At 44.6% G+C, this 18,572-nt stretch overlaps 1 protein-coding gene and 1 non-coding gene across 6 annotated transcripts in view; both read left to right on the forward strand.

The window, feature by feature from the left end:
- RBPJL (recombination signal binding protein for immunoglobulin kappa J region like) overlaps positions 1 to 18,572 on the forward strand; it is a 64,251-nt gene that overhangs the window by 22,377 nt on the left and 23,302 nt on the right. For 4 of the 5 annotated variants that reach the window (XM_053247141.1, XM_053247144.1, XM_053247142.1 and 1 more), the window contains exons 3-4: positions 13,025 to 13,150; positions 16,134 to 16,204. In XM_053247141.1, coding sequence (XP_053103116.1) covers positions 13,025 to 13,150; positions 16,134 to 16,204 — 197 coding nt within the window. Of the gene's footprint in view, positions 1 to 13,024; positions 13,151 to 16,133; positions 16,205 to 18,572 lie in introns of those variants that run through there. The other variant, XM_053247145.1, reaches the window with a different exon arrangement.
- On the forward strand, positions 13,657 to 13,766 carry LOC128325450 (U6 spliceosomal RNA). The gene has a single exon (XR_008307455.1). It is a non-coding gene; the product is annotated as a U6 spliceosomal RNA (small nuclear RNA).

Below are 18,572 nucleotides of genomic sequence, written 5' to 3' on the forward strand. Positions count from 1 at the left end.
GCAGTTGATCCTGAGAGGGAATGACTTGCCCTAAGGGCTCCCAGTGAGTTCATGGCAGTGATGATGGGAGTTGTAGTCTGTCTGACAACATCTGGGGACCTGGGTGGTCTGAAAACAAAGCAAAGACTGCAGGGTTGATTTGATGGCCATTCATCTATCCCTATCTAGAGTGGTGGTTTGGAAAATAAAATGCCAAGCTTTGTAGAAGCAGAGAAGTACAAATATAGACAGATAATAGGGTTTGGTTTGGTTTGGTTTTCTTAGAACTGAAGGCAGGCTGAAGGAGAGGTGGTTGCTGGAGTGTACATCTTCACATCACTTTTGCCTTTGCAAATATATTTTGCAGAGTTTTGTTCAAGAACCTGCAAAATGGTGACAATGGGACAAAAGAATATTAGAAACACATGTGTACAATCGGAAGCAAATCCTCTCTCAAGCCACTTTGAACCCTCTTAAAAATCATTCTCCATCTCCAGCCATAGGTAGGCGACTCCAGTTCTATGCAGGTTTCACAAAGCTCTTGGATGCAGCAAACGGATCTAGCAAGATCAAAGCTGTTATTACATGAGCTGAGAAGAAGACTAATTTGCAATGCATACCACAAAGAGTTCGGTCAGTTGCAGTGTACCCACAAAGTAGCCAGTGTGGCTGAAGGGTTATGCTGCTGAGCTCTCTCCAATTATAGTGCATGTCTTGCATGTAATCTTCAGCAGACTTTCTTTTTTCCACCTCCGAGAGAGAGAGAGAGAGAGAGAGAGAGAGAGAGAGAGGCTGAGTGAGAGAGCCCCCATCACAAAGGCTTTAAACTGAAGGGGAAAGAGACAAATGGTCAGAACAGAGTACAAAGCAAAGTCTTAAGGGCAAGAAAACAAAGGAGATAGGTGGAAGTAGAATTCAGGGGTGCCCTCCTCCCCCGCTCCATGAGGCAAACTAAGACTAGGGATGTGCGGACCGGTTCGAATTCCCACAAGTGGCTTTAAGGTTTTTCTCCATAGGGAAGAATGGAGGTTTCAGCAGCCCCATAACTGCACTTGGGGGGTGCTGGGGTGGCCCAGAGCGAGGGTGCCAACCACCTCCATGGGTTGCTAACCCATGGGGTACTGGATTTTGTTGTTTCTGAAGTGTTCTGAGTGTAGATTCTTTGGTAGCATATAAGATTTTCAATCCACTCTCATCTGCTAACCTTAAAGACACATAAACTTCAAAAATCACTTTAAAATCAGCCCTTTGCCCAATTCCTTTCAAATAATTCTGATAGCTTCCTGGGCCCCCTTGGGCACTACCACCCACCACACTCTGCTCTTGGACACCCCTTTCCCCCTGACATGAAGCTATACATTTGCTGACACCTCCATGCTTCTTTATGGAGAAAAACCTTAAAGTCGCATAAACTTCAAAAATCATTTAAAAACCAGCCTTTTGCCCAATTCCTTTCAAATAATTCTGATAGCTTCCTTGCCCACCTTGGGAACTACCACCCACCACACTCCACTCTAGGACACCCCTTTCTCCCCGACGTGAAGCTATACATTTGCTGCAATCCTCATTATTCTCTATGAAGAATTCCAAAATAATTTTAAAATTCACCAATAATCAGAGTGTCTGATTGCCTTGGAACTTTGTGGATAGTAGGCACCCCTGGTTGTCTACCACCCACCCCACTTTTGTGCCCCTAGGTGCTCCACAATAGGGGATATGGGCTGGTTCAGGTCCCATTATACCCTATGAGAAAATAATTAAAAATATTTCAAATATTCATTAAAAATCATAGGGGTGTCCAGTTGCTTCAGGGTTTGCATGGTTGTTGGCACCCATGGGTGCTCCACAATAGGGAATGATGGTATAATGTCGAGTCCCATTATACCCTATGAGAAAAAATAAAAATAATTTTCAAAAATTCATTAAAAATCATACGAGTGTCTGATTGCTTTGGGGTTTGGGTGGCAGGTACCCCTGGGTGCCAGCTACCATCCTACCAATTTTTGGATGTCCGAACCAGTTCAAACCAGCTCAAAACAGTTTGAATTCAAACCGAACCAGGGGGAGGTTCGAGCAAAACCAAAACCGAACCACCCCCTCCTGGTTCTAACCTGGTTCGAATTCAAACCGAACCGGGCAAACCGGTTTTGTGCACATCCCTAATTGAGACAATTATCTCAGGTGTGCCTTTGTGGGGTGTTTTGGAGGGTAGCAGTGCCAACACTTTCAACCTGGATAGTTGATAGCCCCAGGTAGGCCAGGGCCAACATAACCTCACCCCTGCCTCGCAAGCCTGGATGCCCCTCTCAGAACACACCACCACTGCCTCTGAGTGTGGGCAGGAGACTGCTGGGTAGGGGTGTGCATAGAACCGGTTCCGTGCACACCCAGGAGGCAGGGGGCTCCTTTAAGGTGTGGGGAGGGTGTCCTTACCTCCCCCACTGTGCTCCCCCCCTCCGGCACTACTTTAAAAATTGCTGGCAGGGGGCTGCTATATACCTTCTTGCTGCCTCGGTCAGCGTAATACCAGACGTAGGCCACTTCCAGTATTACGCTGACTGGGGCGGCAAGAGGGTATACAGCTGCCCTGTGCCAGCGGTTTTTGAATCAGTGCCAGAGGGAGAAATGGCCTGTAAGGACACCCTCCCTGTGCCTTAAAGGAGCCCCAGCCCCCGCATTCGAACCGGTTCGAATGCGGAATAGAACGCCAAACCGGTTTGTGCACATCACTACTGCTGGGGCTTCTCCAAGCTGCCTCAATAGCTGGTGGTGGTGGAAGTAGTGGCAGCAGTATTCTTTGAACCTTGCTTGGAAGCAAGAATCAGGGAATACTGCTGTTGCCACTGCCTCTGCTGGCTACTGAGGCAACTTGGGGAAGCCCGGGAAGCCTCTCTCTTACTCAGTCAGTCTCAGAACACGGTTGTCACTGCCCCTGAGAGCAACGCCCAGGCTTGAGAGGTGGGGTGGGTGGAGCTAATGAGAAGGTGGCCTTATGTTCACTATGGCCTGGGGGCGGGGGCAGGGCCTGTGGGGGAAGCAAGAATCTTCTTTTCTCCTGGCCTCAGGCACAAGCAAGGATCAGGCCAGCACTGGCCAGAAGCGGAGAGGGCTTGTTCAGAAATTCTCAAGAAGCTCAGTGGGGGAGCTAGTGGGATAGGAGCTGATACCCAGTCTCTGATGTCTATATATACTAACGCAGGTCATTCCCAAAACCGAAAACTGTGTCCTACACTGGCACAGCAGGGAAATGCTTGACTAACAAGCAGAAGGTTGCCGGTTTGAATCCCTGCTGGTACTATATCAGGCAGCAGTGATATAGGAAGATGCATCATATCATACTGCATGGGAGGAGGCAATGGTAATCCCCTCCTGTATTCTACCAAAGAAAACCACAGGGCTCTGTGGGCGCCCAGAGTCGAAATTGACTTGACGACACACGTTACCTTACCCAGGTTTGGGAGCTGTGTGTACTCCCAATTTTTGGTTGTGGGGGTGCAAACAACTAGGTAGGAGGGAGAAGTGATTGTGTGGAAGCAAGGTAGGAAGAAAGGCTACCCAGCTTTTCCTCCTACCTTGGTTCCACACAATCACTTCCAGGGGCATAGGGAGCTTTCCTGTGGCCAGAGAACAAAGTCCTGTTTGTGGCTCCCCTGCCCCTTCTGGTTTTTAATCAGGTGCATGCCCCAAGCCTCTCCAACTGTGTCTGACATCAGATGTGGGGGGCTTGGCCAATACCAAGGATGGAACCCGTCAGCCCCTGCAGAGTTTCCCCAGTGAGCAGTTCCTTGAATTGCTGACTGGCAGCTCCCTGCTAGCGATTCAACTAACCACTGTTAGGGGAAGCACTGCAGAGGCTGATGTCCGATACAAGGGGCGTAGCCGCTGCCTAGGAGAGGGGTCCATTCGGACCACTCCCATCCTCCCCAGTCAGTGTTTGGGCTTCCCCCCTAGCCCAGCCAGCATTTCAATGAAACACTGGCTGGGGAGGAGAGGGGCGTGCCTCGTGTTCCCAGCCAGCAAACCCTTCTTTCGCCGCCTAGGTGCAGGAGGAGTCAAGAGGGTGCCCTGGTGCCAGAGGGGTGCCCTGGTGGTCAAGGAATGGTTCTTCCCCCTTTGCTTCATTGTCCCCACCCTCAGATCACTTCTCTTACCTAGCTGTATGCACCCACACAGACAAAAATTTGGAGCGCGCACACACGATCAGAAAAATGAGCTTAGGAACCCCGTTTAAGAGGATGGCCCTGGAGGCAGGTTTGCCATCGAGGTGCTGCCAGGATTGGGGCACGATCCCGGCAGTACACACACACACACACACACACACACACACACAGAGGCAAAACTGGGCTGGGTTTCTTTAGCCCTGTTTTGCCTGCGCGTGTGAATAGTTTCATTATGTAGATTTAACTACAGGTTTATTCCACAACAACTCCATTTTCTCCTTCTCCTTTCTCTCTCATTTTCCCCGACTCCTCCCACCACACTCTGCAGGATCCCTACTGGGGCAAACATCCAAACAACTAAACATAAAATATTACTGGATAGAATACAACACCATCTTCTCCTGCTTATATTTTTTTATGTATACCACTTTGAGAACTTCTTTTTTTTGGGGGGAGCACTATTTATTAATAGTGGGGGGAGAACTATTTATCAATTTCTATACCGCCCTTCCAAAAATGGCTCAGGGCAATTTACACAGAGAAATAATAAATAAATAAGATGGATCCCTGTCCCCAAAGAGCTCACAGTCTAAAAAGAAACATAAGATATACACTAGCAACAGTCACTGGAGGTACTATGCTGTGGGTGGATAGGGCCAGTTACTCTCCCCCCTGCTAAATAAAGATAATCACCATGTTAAAAGGTGCTTCTTTGCCAAGTTAGCAGGGGTAAAACAATAATAGTAATAACATGATTATCATTTATTTATTTAAAATATTTATACCCCGCCATTCCAGTACATTACTGCTCGGGGCAGCTCACAACATTTATAAAATATTTACAATATAAAATCAGACCAATAAAATTAACCAAATTAAACGAGTTTTTAAAAACAAGCTAAAACCATAATCAGAATTAGCTTTTAAAATTTCAGATTAGATTATTTAAAAAGCTAAGTGCTAAGAATCATAAAAACTAAAGACTAAAGAACCTACCAGATATAAGCAACAGATGAAACATTTAAAAGCCTCTTTAAAAAGATGTGTTTTTAGTTGTTGTTTTTAAAAAAACACTGGGGGAGGGAGCATGGTGAAGATGATAAATAACTTGCAAATTCTATACTTTTTGGAGCTCAAGTGAAAACTGTAAGCATCTTAACAACCCAAAGGGTTGTTGCTTTTTAATTTAAATTCTATATTGCCTATAGCGCTAAAGCCTGAGCTGGTATGGAATGCTCATAATCAGACATTTTTCAACTGTTCAGAGAGCAGAACTACTGCTCTCTCTGAGGGAAGGTAAAATTGTTGGTTTGGCTGGGGTTAAAGTCTCAAACAGGCTTTAGGTACATGAGTTGCTTAACTGGGAAGCCTAAAGATTGGAAAGAGGTCTTGGGAGATGTAGAAGCTAAGGATCAAACTAGACATGATATTTAAAATAGCACTGACTTTCCTTTAAAACACATTTTTTTAAAAATAGTAGCCACACGGGGAGCATGAACTGGATCAGGCCCCTTAACACAAGGTAGGGGATTAAAAAAATATATATCTGCTCCATATTAAACTGCTATTTCCCCCAAAGCAATTTCCCTACTGGGCAAATTGCAGCTTCAAGCCCCTATCCAGATCAGGACTGCAGTGCAGAAAGAAAAGGTTAAAAGCGCTTCCTGCACCCTGGCCCTGATCTGGAATTCCCCATATTTAAACAAGTTGTTCTAGTAAGAACTAATCAGCCTGCTTTCCTTTCACTATCTCTACAACTGGACTAAATTTGGTTCAAATCGAGTTTCACAAGTTAGATCTCTTCACCTCAAATGTTTATGCATCCACCATCTTGGATCAGGGTGAATGACATCATTACAAGCTATACCATTGAGGTGTCCATGTGAGTCACTCACTACAACTGTATCAAATTTGGTTCAAACGGGCTGAACAGCCCTCAAGTTAGTGCACTTGCACCTCAAATGTTCACACGTCCACCGTCTTGGATCAAGGTGGATGACATCATCAAAAACTACACCATTGGGACATCGCTATGTGTCCATATAGCTGTAGCAAATTTGGTTCAAACCAGTTAGACTGTCCACGAGTTAGTGCACCTGTGCCTCAAAAGTTTTCGTGTCTGCCATCTTGAATTAGGTTGGATGGCATTGTCACAATCTACGCCATCTATGTGTCCCTACAGCAGTAGCAATTGGTTCACATTGGTTAAGCAGTTCACAAGTTAGGCCACTTGCACCTCAAATGTTTACATGTCCACCATCTTGAATTGGGTTGGATGACATTGTCACAATCTATACCGTTGAGGTGTCCCTATGTGTCCCTACAGCTATAGCAAATTTGGTTCAGACCGGGTAAGCAGTTCACAAGTTAGCCCACTTGTGCTTCAAAAGTTTATGCGTCCGCCATGTTGGCATGTTTCTCTGCCATGTTTCTCTGTGTGGATGACATCACCACAAACTATGCTGTTGAGGTGTCCCTGTGTGTCACTCACTGCAACTGTATGTAATTTGATTTAAATCAGTTAGACAGTCCACAAATTAGCCCGCTTGTGCCTCAGATTTTTACATGACTGCCATCTTGAATTGGAGTGGATAACATCATCACACACCACACCATTTGGGCATCCCTCTGTGTCCCTACAGCTGAAGTAAATTTGGTTCAAATTGGTTAAGCAGCTCACAAGTTAATCCACTTGCACTTCAAAAGTTTACACGTCTGCCATCTTGGACTGAGGTGGATGACATCATCACAAACTATGCTGTTGTGGTGTCCCTATGTGTCCCTACAACTGTACCCAATTTGGTTCATTTCGGTCCAGGCGTTGCAAAGTTGATAGTGGGGGACACACGGACACACACAGAATGCCAGGTGATCTCATAAGCCTACTGGAAAGTAGGCTAAAAATGTGTTTTGTTTTGTTTTCTAAGCAGATGGCACATTTAACATTGCATCTAGTTTAAATGGCACATTTAACATTGCATCTAGTTTGACCTGAACAGGCAGAAAATTCAAAAGGAAGAAGGCTAAACCAGAGGCAAAAAGAATGTTTCTGAGGATAAAAGTAGAAGAGACAGGGAACTAGGCAAAAAAGGACCCATGAGAGAAAAGGCTAACCACCAGCCAATTCTTTGGTTACAACCTTCTTGTAGTCTAATAGTATTGCTGGAAGTTGAAAGGGCAGTGCCCTTTTCCATTAGGTTTGTATTTCACTGCAAATGTGCATCCTTGATAGATGAGACATCTTAAAGGGCATCTCATGTCATCAAGGACAATACTTGCAGTTATTTTTCTTCCAGTTTTGCCAAGTTACAGTATTCCACAAGAGGTTGATATAACCTGTCCTGGAATCTGTGGCCCAAATGAGAAGAATCATTTCGCTCAAACTGGTTGTTACTGCAGGAAATCCAATCTATTCAGAGCCAGTTCACACAGCCACTGAGTGTGTCACTGGTTAGCTGGTTTTGGTGTTTTCCTTTTTCCATCCCAGATAGCAGATTGTTCCTGAGCAACAGGTCATGCTAGAATTCCAGCAGCCCCCCATAGGCCCAGGTCACAGTTGGTTGAGAGATGCTTTCCCCCCAGCTCCTGTATGTACCACTTTGGGGTATGTATGTGTGTATTTTTACATTTATATCCCGCTCTTCCTCCAAGGAGCCCAGAGCGGTCTTAATCATTGCCACTTCCATATGGCAATAAAATGTAGGATATTCAAAGCTTCTGTGCAAGTTCCAAGCACGATCTTATTCCTCATGGCAAAGGCTGCCATAGACTTCTGCACTACTTCCTAGTACAATCAAACCCTTTGTACACATGCCAGGCAAGGACCTTGAGAAAACCCACCCTTTTCTGCAGTCATCACAAAAGTGTTAATGAAAAGGGACATTCTTCTTGAAATGCAAGAGCTTGCCAGCAGGTGGCACTGCAGAAAAATCACACAAGATCCCTATTTGGTATGTGTACAGAGGGTAAGATCATGTGGAATTCCAACTTGTGGAATTCTCTGCCACAAGATGTGGTGACAGCCAACAACCTGGATGGCTTTAAGAGGGGTTTGGATAACTTCATGGAGGAGAGGTCTATCAACAGCTACTAGTCGGAGGGCTATAGGCTACCTCCCGCCTTAAAGGCAGGATGCCTCTGAGTACCAGTTGCAGGGGAATAACAGCAGGAGAGAGGGCATGCCCTCACCTCCTGCTGTAGGCTTCCAGTGGCATCTGGTAGGCCACTATGTGAAACAGGATGCTGGATTAGATGGGCCTTGGGTCTGATCCAGCAGGACTGTTCTTATGTCCTTATGTTCTTATCATGCTAGGAAGTTGCACGGAAGCCTGTAGCAGTATGTGTACAGGGAATAAGATCGCACTTGGAACTTGTGCAAAAACTTTGAGTATCCCGCACTTTATTACAAATATGATGAATATTTATATACTGATTTTCAACAAAAGCTCCTATGTAAAGCGGTTTACAGATATAAATAAATAAAATGGCTCCCTGTCCCCAAAGGGTTCACAATCTAGAAAAGAAATATAAGGCAGTTGCCAGCAACAGCCACTGGAGTGATGCTGTGCTGGGGATGGATAGGGCAAGTTGCTCTCCCCCTGCTAAATAAAGAGAATCACCACTTTAAAAAGGCACCTCTTTGCTCTGTCAGTGGCACTTTATTGCTGTATGGAAGTACAGTAGTCATTGTTTCCCCTCTGAACATAAAAGAGGAAGGGGGACTTCAGTATTATTCAGGACAGAACTAGCCTAGCAAGACTTAGTATTTATGTAGCTCTTACGGTACGCAAAACACTTGCAGACATTTATAATTGTAATTCTTGCAACAGTTTCTACAGTAGGTCAGTACTGTTATGTACAGATTGGGATGGGTCAATGCGGGCTTGCCAAAGCCACCAATGTGGCTAAAGTAATCCTTCCTTATGAGCCTAGGCTACAGCATCTGGGGCTCTTTACCTTGGAAAAGAGGCAGCTAAGGGGAGACATGATCGAGGTGTATAAAATTATGCATGGAGTGGAGAGGGTGGACAGAGAGAAATTTCTCTCTCACACACACAACACTAGAACCAGGGGGGTCACCCCATGAAACTGAAGGCTGGGAAATTTAGGACTGACAAGAGGAAGTACTTTTCCACACAGAGCATAATTAATCTATGGAATTCCTTGAAATGGAATGTAGTAATGGCCACCAGCTTGGATGGTTTTAAAAGGGGCTTAGACAGATTCATGGAGGCCAGGTCTATCAACGGCTACTAGTCTGGTGGCTGTGGGCCACCTCCAGCCTCAGAGGCATGATGCCTCTCAATACCAGTTGCAGGGGAGCAACAGCAGGAGAGAGGGCATGCACATACCTCTTGCCTGTGGGCTCCCCAGAGGCATCTGGTGGACCACTGTGTGAAACAGGATGCTGGACTAGATGGGCTGTGTGCCTGATCCAGCAGGGCTGTTCTTATGTTATGTTCGTATAAGTAGATCCGTCTAGTTAGCACAGCCTCTCTGGGTCTCAGCAACACTAAGTCCCTTTATAAGTGTGCTTAGTTCAGTGAGCTAATCGGATATTATCCAGGAATTCCAGAATCCCTTGCACCAGACACTGTACAAACACATAAAAAATGCTGTTAAAAGGCATAACCATGCCATATGTAACTGGACAATGTTTACAATCTCCCAGTCAATTCAGCTGAACTGATTTTGTGCTCTGTGGAAGCTCTTACTACTTGCTAGCCATGCAAAGTGGACTTGATGGGGCCTAGGCAGTTGCTTCAGGAAAAGGGTGGAAAGCACGTAGGAGTTCCTAGGTGCTGCGGAAATGTGCACATGAAGCCCAAGCTGACACACCAAAGTGAATAGGCAGCTCCCATTTCATGTGGAGCTCCACTGAGTTTTGTCTCACAATATATATATTTATTACCCTTGTTAGAAGGGAGAGATTCTCCCTGTCACTCGTTTCATGGCTAGGTAATTTCACCAGACACCAGGATCATAGTTTGAAATAAAGCTTTATTCATTGCTAGCAAAAAGCTTCTGGGTGTGGCCAGCCCCACCTCTGGCAGCTCACCAGTCTTTTATACTGTGTACTCAACAGCTTTTGCACCTGCGCATTGTATACAAGTCAACGTGCTACTTTAACCCCAAAGGTTCCAATTTGCTTCCAAGTGCCACACTTCTCATTTACACTCTAAAGATATCTGGCTTGTGGCCTTGGCTTCCCCCTTCCCTTTTGAGACATTCCTTTAGCCATTGCCATCATAAAATATCTTCAAGGCATGGGGGGATCTACCAACCACCGCAAGCGCTGTTGATAAGGGGTCTGTGCAAACCAACCGTGCTTTTGGGCTGTTTGAGAGCTATTTGCAAATAATATTCCAACACCCTGCAGAGGAAGTCTTCAATCTGTTGCCTGCGAGCCAATAATATTCCAACAGTCAGCGATGGTTACCAACCAGAGCCTCTTATGAACCTGTTGTGCTACTTGCCTGGGACTACAAAATGTGTGCATGGGGCAGGGTGTTATCAACAACAAGTCAGGCCACAATACATGGCTGGTGATTTGCAATGGACCTCTTGGGTCACAAATTGAGCTAGCCTGGTTTAAACACAACTTAAGCCCTAGTTAAGCCACCAATGAATTGCAGTGAGACAGTGGTCCCAGATGGCAGGTGGGACAAAATGGAGGTGGAGGCCGTGTGATAGCTGCCACCATGCCATTGTGCCTGCTTACCCTACTGCCACTAGCCTTCTCTCTCTCCCTGCCTTTTGAATGAGGGATGGAGCTGCAGGAAGCATGGCTCCACATTTCCTGTTGTGCAGTTCCCCATCCCAAAAAGTTGTGTTTAAACCAGGTCAGCTCATTTAGTTTGCAGGGAGATCAGTGAGCACGAGAAGGTAGGGAAGATGTGTGGGGGAGAGATGGTGAAACAGAGGGAGAGGAATATCCAGGTAAGGAGAAGGGATGGAGCAGGAGAGAAGGGGCTGTCTGGGGAATGAGAAGAGGGGTCTGGGGGGGGGGGTGTTCAGGGAGGAAGAGGAGAAGTGGGAGTGAGGAAATTCCTCCATGGTGCACTTTGTGCACCAAGAGTAAGGGGATGGCAGGGCGGTTTACCAAGCCATCTCAGGCACTGGTGGGGTATGGGCCGGGTCCAGTAAAAGCACTCCCTACAAATGCCTGCTCAGCCTCTCCTTCCAGAGTTTCCAGCTTTAAGCAGCTTGGTGAGAAGACCTTAGCTGCGCAGGAGATAATGTCATTTCCCTGCTGTCATTTCCCTGTGAACACCTGCTAATTCCTGTACATCAAACTACAGTTAATACAGTTAATACAAACTACAGTTAACTGTGCAAGAGCAGGTCAAATTGAATTCTTTTCTGGTTAGTTGGCAGATCTCCAAGGAAGCACAGCAGTCCGAGTCAGCTTTACCCATCGCCGAACTGCAGTTCTTGTTTCGAACATCCCCCACTCTTAAGATTGAACTAGAATGTACCTTCTTCCTGTAGCTTTTAGCCCACTATTCCTTGTCTCAGCTGTAGCTGGCAATTATTGACCCATTGTGAAGATTCTTGGTTTACAGTTTGCCTTATACTGTTGCATTTCTTTGTGAACTTTCCCCCCAAACAGGATACTTTCACTGTTATTTCAGCTTAGTTACAGTGAATTCCAAATTTCATGATCAGCAATTGCACATGATGAATATGTTGCTGAACTCTAACATGTCTAACCATAGTTGAAGGACTATGTTTCTCTGTGTGTGTGTGTGTGTCTCTCTGTGTGTGTAAAACACTTACTGCATATACAAAAGAAGTGTGTCACTAGGAAGGCTAGGGCACAATCTTTGCCTGCTACACTCATTTTTTATGTTCAGCAATAGATTCCTCACATGACAACTGAATGAGCAATTTCATATGATCATATGGGGGTGGTTCAGTTGGGAGGGTAAAGATCTCCTATCCTGGTAGTCATAGATGAGCAGAACCTCTGTTTGGGTCTGCAACTGCTTCACACAGACGATCCAGGCAGCAGCAGACTTCATTGCAGAAATTGGGGGCTGGGTCCTCCGAGAATTGAAAGAGCTATCCCAGCATGCATTGTATGCCAGTAGACTCGTAAGCCTCATTATATTATCAGCTCTCCTCTGATTGGCCACAAAGGGGCAAGAGGCAGGCCCAACCCTACTGAAGCCATTACAAGCAAAGGACCATAAAGTGGGCTCAGCAGAGTGGCACATTCACAGATACCAGACCCTGTAGCCACAACACTCTATTACAATCATGGCTTCCAGTTCCTGGGACCTGCTACAAAATGGAAATGAACCCACACAACATATACAAGAAGGTAGGAGAACTCTCTTTCCCTCCTACTTGGGTTAAGAACAGGATACAGAATTTGGGTTACCCTGTCTTGAGAAACCTGGGTAGGAGGGATTCCCATGGGTTCACACAGACATGAATCCCTGGCTATTCTGCCTCCTACCCTTTTTTCCTTATCGTGAGAATGTCTTGTTTGTCTGTTCTGACTCTCAGAATGGAGAGGAGAGCTGGTCTTGTGGTAGCAAGCATGACTTGTCCCTTTAGCTAAGCAGGGTCCACCCTGGTTGCATATGAAAGGGAGACTAGAAGTGTGAGCACTATGAGATCTTCCCCTCGGGGGATGGAGCCACTCTGGGAAGAGCAGAAGGTTCCAAGTTCCCTCCCTGGCTCCTCCAAGATAGGGCTGAGAGAGATTCCTGCCTGCAGCCTTGGAGAAGCTGCTGCCAGTCTGTGAAGACAATACTGAGCTAGATAGACCAATGGTCTGACTCTGTATATGGCAGCTTCCTATGTTCCTATGTAATGGTAGACATATACACTTTTGTACTCATATTTTGGGTTCAACTGTGTTCTCTTTCCTTTAGGTCTAACCCAGAGCAAACTGACTGTCTCCGAGATGGAGTGCGCAGATATCTTCAGCTTCCATCTGACCGGACTGTTCTAATCCTCCATGCAAAAGTTGCTCAGAAATCATATGGCAACGAAAAAAGGTAGGAGATCATCTTGGAATTCCTGTTAAAACCAAAATGCCTCAAAAGGCTCTGCAGTAGAGAAATTAAACTAACTGGAGATAGGACATGTGTGTGAGGGTAACCCCATCCAGACATTACATTGTATATGCATACAGGTGTTTCTACACATGTCTATGTTTTTGTGTGAATGACTGTACCTGTGTTCATTTTAAAAGTGAATGTGAGTACAGGTCTCCTCAAATGCAGGGTACAGATGGGAGGTATATTACTATATGTATACTGAATATAAAATGTGAATATCTGTATATGTGCTACAGATCTGTGCATGTGTATACACAGTACACAGATTGTACTGTGTACATGCGTTGAATATAATATGGGAATAGAGCTAGAGCGTTATTGAAACTGTTGTCCTAGGTCTTCCAGCTCTGTTCTTCAGCTGGCTACTCCATTTCTTTACTCTGACTCACAAATTAACTTCCTTGCCACTATCTTTCCATGGGAGGTACATGGGGTATGGTACGGTGGTCGCTTCAGCAGCACATATACTAAAACTGGAATTATACAGAAAAGATTAGCATCCTTGCCGCTGCACAATGATGGTACACAAATTCATGCAGCATTCTATAGCTGTATCTACATGAATCGAAGGTGACTCTGGATGTATGATGATCCCCTTTAAAGGTAGAGGTTCAATACAGGTCATAACTCCATTTACTTAAAAGGAACAGGACTCTGAATTTAAGACGACCTCCTAAAACCTAGTCTTGAATTCAGGTAAATACAGTGTTTTTAGTTTTAAAATGTTTTGTATTTTCTATTTGCTATTGTAATGTGTTTTGTGCTGTGTGTTTTAATTGAATGTTTTTACTGTTGTGTGGTTGTGAGCCACCCAGAGAACTATTTGTTATGGGATGGCTAACAAAGTTGGTTGTTGTTCTTATTGTTACTGTTACTGTTAGTATGATTTATTAGGATCAGTAATTCACCATTCTCCCCTGCAAGCAAAGCACTCAGCCAATTTCATGTTGCCATCCATTTCCACAAATGAGCATAATAGGAAGTATCTCTGGCTAATCTTGCTGTGACACAAAAGTGTTCTGGAAAACTGAAGTTTTGTGGCTTTAGCAGGAAAAAATCAATTAAAAACTGGACCTAAAACATGTAGGTTAAAGTTTAAATTAGTTGCTAATTTTTCCACCTGGCTATCCAGGATTCAGGTCCCTGTTCCATAACGCAACATGCTCATAAAATTACGATTATGGCACGGGAGTATAAAACCATCCATTCTGGTGTTTTTATTGCCAACCATTTGCAGAATATCAATGTGGCATGAATCCCAGCCATTCACGTGAGTTTAAAGACAGTGGAAACCCAAATAAATCACAGGAAAACATGTTTCCAAATCTTTGGACCTCAGTTTATTTGTGTTGGTCTAACGGTCTGGCTGTGAATGTCAACTCTGTTCTCAACCTGGTGAAACTTCCACATTCCAGGCTGAACAAGTCACAAGGACAAGTTCTCCCTCTACTCAAGCAAGGAAGAAATGAAAGCTTATTTCCCTGTATAATCTCCACCATCTTCAAGGGGGTAGAGTTGGCGTCTTCAGCCTACAGAGCCTCTGTTAGATGTGGCTGCTTCATGCAGACATCTGGAGCCGAGGGCATGGCAGTTGTGGCAGGAGGCAATTGTATGTGTTCAGCATTATGGGTGGCAATGAAAGCCGTTTGGGTTTGGAGGAAGAATCAATGAAAGAACACTCGTAGCAAAAAGACCATTGGTGCTGACACCCTTGCTAAATAATATTGCTGTTGTCCGTGAAACACCTGCTGCCTGCCCCTTTACACTCCCCAGTGTGTGGATGGGTTTGGGGATGTGCTTGAGATGTCAGTAAGAGATGTCAAAAAGATCTCAATATGACTTGAGATGTGCTTGAGAAATCAGTGCACAGACTGTTACCTAAGAGAGCACCTTTGTCTGCATGATCCCCACCGTGAATTAAGATAATCAGGAGGGGTCCGTCTCCAGCTGCCACCAGTTTGCCTGGTGGTGACTCAGGACTAGGCCTTCTCCTCAGCCACTCTTAGTGGACTGCACTCCCCACAGAAATTTGAGCCGTAACAACTCAAATGTCCTTCAAGAGAGCCTATAAGATTCATTTTCTTATAGTTTGGCCTTCAGTGGTTTTTTTATTCTTAAAAATTATTATAGTTGCTATTTTTATTGTTAATTTTTATTGGTTTATTGATTGTAAACCACCCAGGGTTACTAGACTGGATAGTATAAAATGTAACCACAATTAAATTAAATTAAATTAAATTAAATTAAATTAAATTAAATTAAATTAAATTTCCACAACAGCAATATTACATGATGAGGGATGAGAGGCCACACGACCTGAGTTCAAAGCTCCACCATGAACTCACTTATTGACTTTGAGCAAGTCACCCATGAGCATCCATTTTCTGTCTCTAAAATGGGAAAAAATAATAACCTACCTTGCATTGGCACCAAGCTTTCCACCCGGGAGAAATAGCAGCTACAAGGGACCATCCAGATCAGGACCATTAAGGGGGCAAAGGATTAAAGCCCACTCCCTCAACACCACACAAACAAAAAGATGTCAAACATCTGATTTGGCTCTTCTTAAGAGGGTGATAATAATGTATTTCATCTTGAAATGAGAGCTGAAATCCAGAGGACTGTAATGGAAAAGGCAGGAAGAACTGCTTCCACAGTTTTCATATGTGGATATGCAAATACTTGTACCAGCTATATATGTGCAGGCTTGACTGAGTGAAACAAATTTCTGCATGTGGAATATATACTCTTGTTTGATTTCCTGCCCCCACTCTTTCCTGCCCATGGTTCTTGTGCAAATCTGTTTTGTATGCTCTATAAAACAATGGAGATATATTTTGTATCCAGTGAAATGCCTCTTCCCAAAGAAGCTTTCTTAACTAAACATTTGCTCTGCTGACAAACTTTTTTTTTTAATCAGGTTTTTCTGTCCACCACCTTGTGTTTACCTTAGTGGACCAGGCTGGAAACTAAAGCAGGAAGAGATTAAAGGTAGTTAAAAGCCAGAAGAACAGAATGGGGGTCAGTTACATGTTTATAGCTGTGTCCAGTCAATAAGGGTATGAGGAACATAGTAGCTGACATCAAGACTAGTGAAGTGTGTCACACAACATACATTACAGGGAATGGGCAATTTTCATGTATCTCCCCTTCTTTCTGAAACCACCTATGACTCTTGAAAATATGTCCGTGAGGGCTGCATGACCCTCGGGGATATATTTTTTGAAGTTACAGTCAACTACAGAGGTAGGGGGAGATCAGCCAAAATCACCCCTCCCTTATACCTCATGCACAGTATTGCTACACACACACTTTATTAGTCTGGATGGCTGCTTTATCCTCTAATAACAGAGTCTGAGTTTTCAGAACTAGGTTTTAACTCCAGGGTTGTTCAGTACTAGCCAAGTTGGCCATCATCCAGAGGCGCTCTTACCCCTGGACTTCAGGACTGTCGTCCAGGGCCTTCACACCCCCTGGGGGCCCCAAAAGCCTCTTTAGTCTGTCCTGGGTGGTGTGGTTTGTGCCCTCAAGAACATACATGTTAAAAAATGATGCTTAACTTGCAAAGGGTGGGCCTCCAAAGGCCTTTAGGTCCAGGCTCCAAAATTACCCCTCTGCCACCATCACACAAAAAATACACCATCCATTAATATCAAAGGAGCAGAATTAAGTAGACAGGAGTAGGAGGAGTTGTTTATGGGAACATTTTTTGCTTCTGGAATGATTTAAAAAGATGTTATGATTAGGGTACCTTATAAAACCACAGTCACCTATACCACAATCACATATACGCCCCTCATGGCTGTTGTGAATACCAGGCCAACCACATGGCTCATTTGCAACTGATGATTAGCAATTGAATGAGAGCAGCTGTGAGATCAGCCACATTTTCAAAGTTGTAGTATTCACACACATACCACAGTTCCTATAATGGCTCCCATGCAGCTGCTTGTGTATGTATGAAGGGGGCTTTTGTTAGATGTGCATTCCACACTTTCTCCAAAGAGCTCAGAACAGTATACTTTGCTTCAGAACAATGTGTGGGATTAACTGTTGCCATACTAGGTGTTTACTCTGGCCATCCTTTGGCCACTCCTTTCCCCCAGAGAATCCAGACAGTGGCCCCCATACTGCGTCATGAGCAGTATGATCAGCTGATCCAAGCAAGAGATGTGCTCACTGCTCCTGAGCCACTCTACACTCCACCCATGCTGTTTGTGAAGGTGGGTTTGCAGCATGGCCACCTAGCAGTTAGGAATGATGAGATTCCCATTGCCAGTGCAATGATGCACTGCTTAGGCACAGGGCATAGAGTGGCTCAGAAGCAGCAAGAGTGCATCTCGCTTGGATCAGTGGCAGCTTGCTGTGCAGAATGAGGGCCAATGACATTGCTAGCACATCACATCCCATTGTTTTCTGTACTGTCCTTTCTTTCCCCCCAGATCTGAACGGTGGTAATAATGCAGTACCAGCCTGGCCACTGTGGACTGGCAAAGTACTACTGAGGCTTTTAAGGGCTACTGTGCTTTTAATTAGAGGCTACTTCTCTATAGTTTCTGCCCTGTAATTGCTTCCTGTTCAGCAGGGACGTGACATTGCCCCTTAATTTATTAGATCCTGTTCCCTACATGGCGAGTGGTCTTTAATTACTGGTGTCTTTTCATTAATTTATTTTCTTTATCACAAAATAGCACTCTTTCTATTTTATATTTTAATATATTTCACTTTTTGTGGTTGTGTATTGTTGAGCACCACCTTGAGTACTATGCAGGAAAGTGGTATATAATTTCTGGAATATATACCAGAAAAGTGGTATATAAAGTTGTATAATAAAATAAGTAAATATCCATAGAATACATTTCACAATGTAAAGAGAAAAGGAAAAATAATGAAAGGAAGCTAGTAATTAAGGTAAATAGCTAGTAAATAATTCTGTTCCCCACAATTATTCTTTGTAGGAGATAGAAACTAATTAAGAGCCCATTAAGGGGCAATTCATCAGTATTGCCACATCTCCATTGCAGTTACAGAGACAGAAGCCATAATTTTCTAAATAAAGTTTCAGCGGACCTTTACTGAATGGGATTTACTTTGGATGAAACATTGTAAAAGGATCTTGGCTATGCAGCTGGACACCGCTGGATAACATAGAGCAGTGAGGAGGGCTCCAGAGCAGACTGCAGGGAAGATGGGTTAAACCTACCTTCCCCATAGACTATCCATCTGGTGTTGCTGTGCATGCTCCATGTGCGCCCAGACGATTCCTCATGCACCCAGGCAGCAGGGAGGGCTGGGATATGTTATCCTGGCCCCCAGAAATACCATGATGCACCACGCAAGTGTGCGGTACATCATGAGG

The sequence above is a fragment of the Hemicordylus capensis genome, chromosome 4, assembly GCF_027244095.1.
Source record: "Hemicordylus capensis ecotype Gifberg chromosome 4, rHemCap1.1.pri, whole genome shotgun sequence".
Classification (NCBI taxonomy): domain Eukaryota; kingdom Metazoa; phylum Chordata; class Lepidosauria; order Squamata; family Cordylidae; genus Hemicordylus; species Hemicordylus capensis.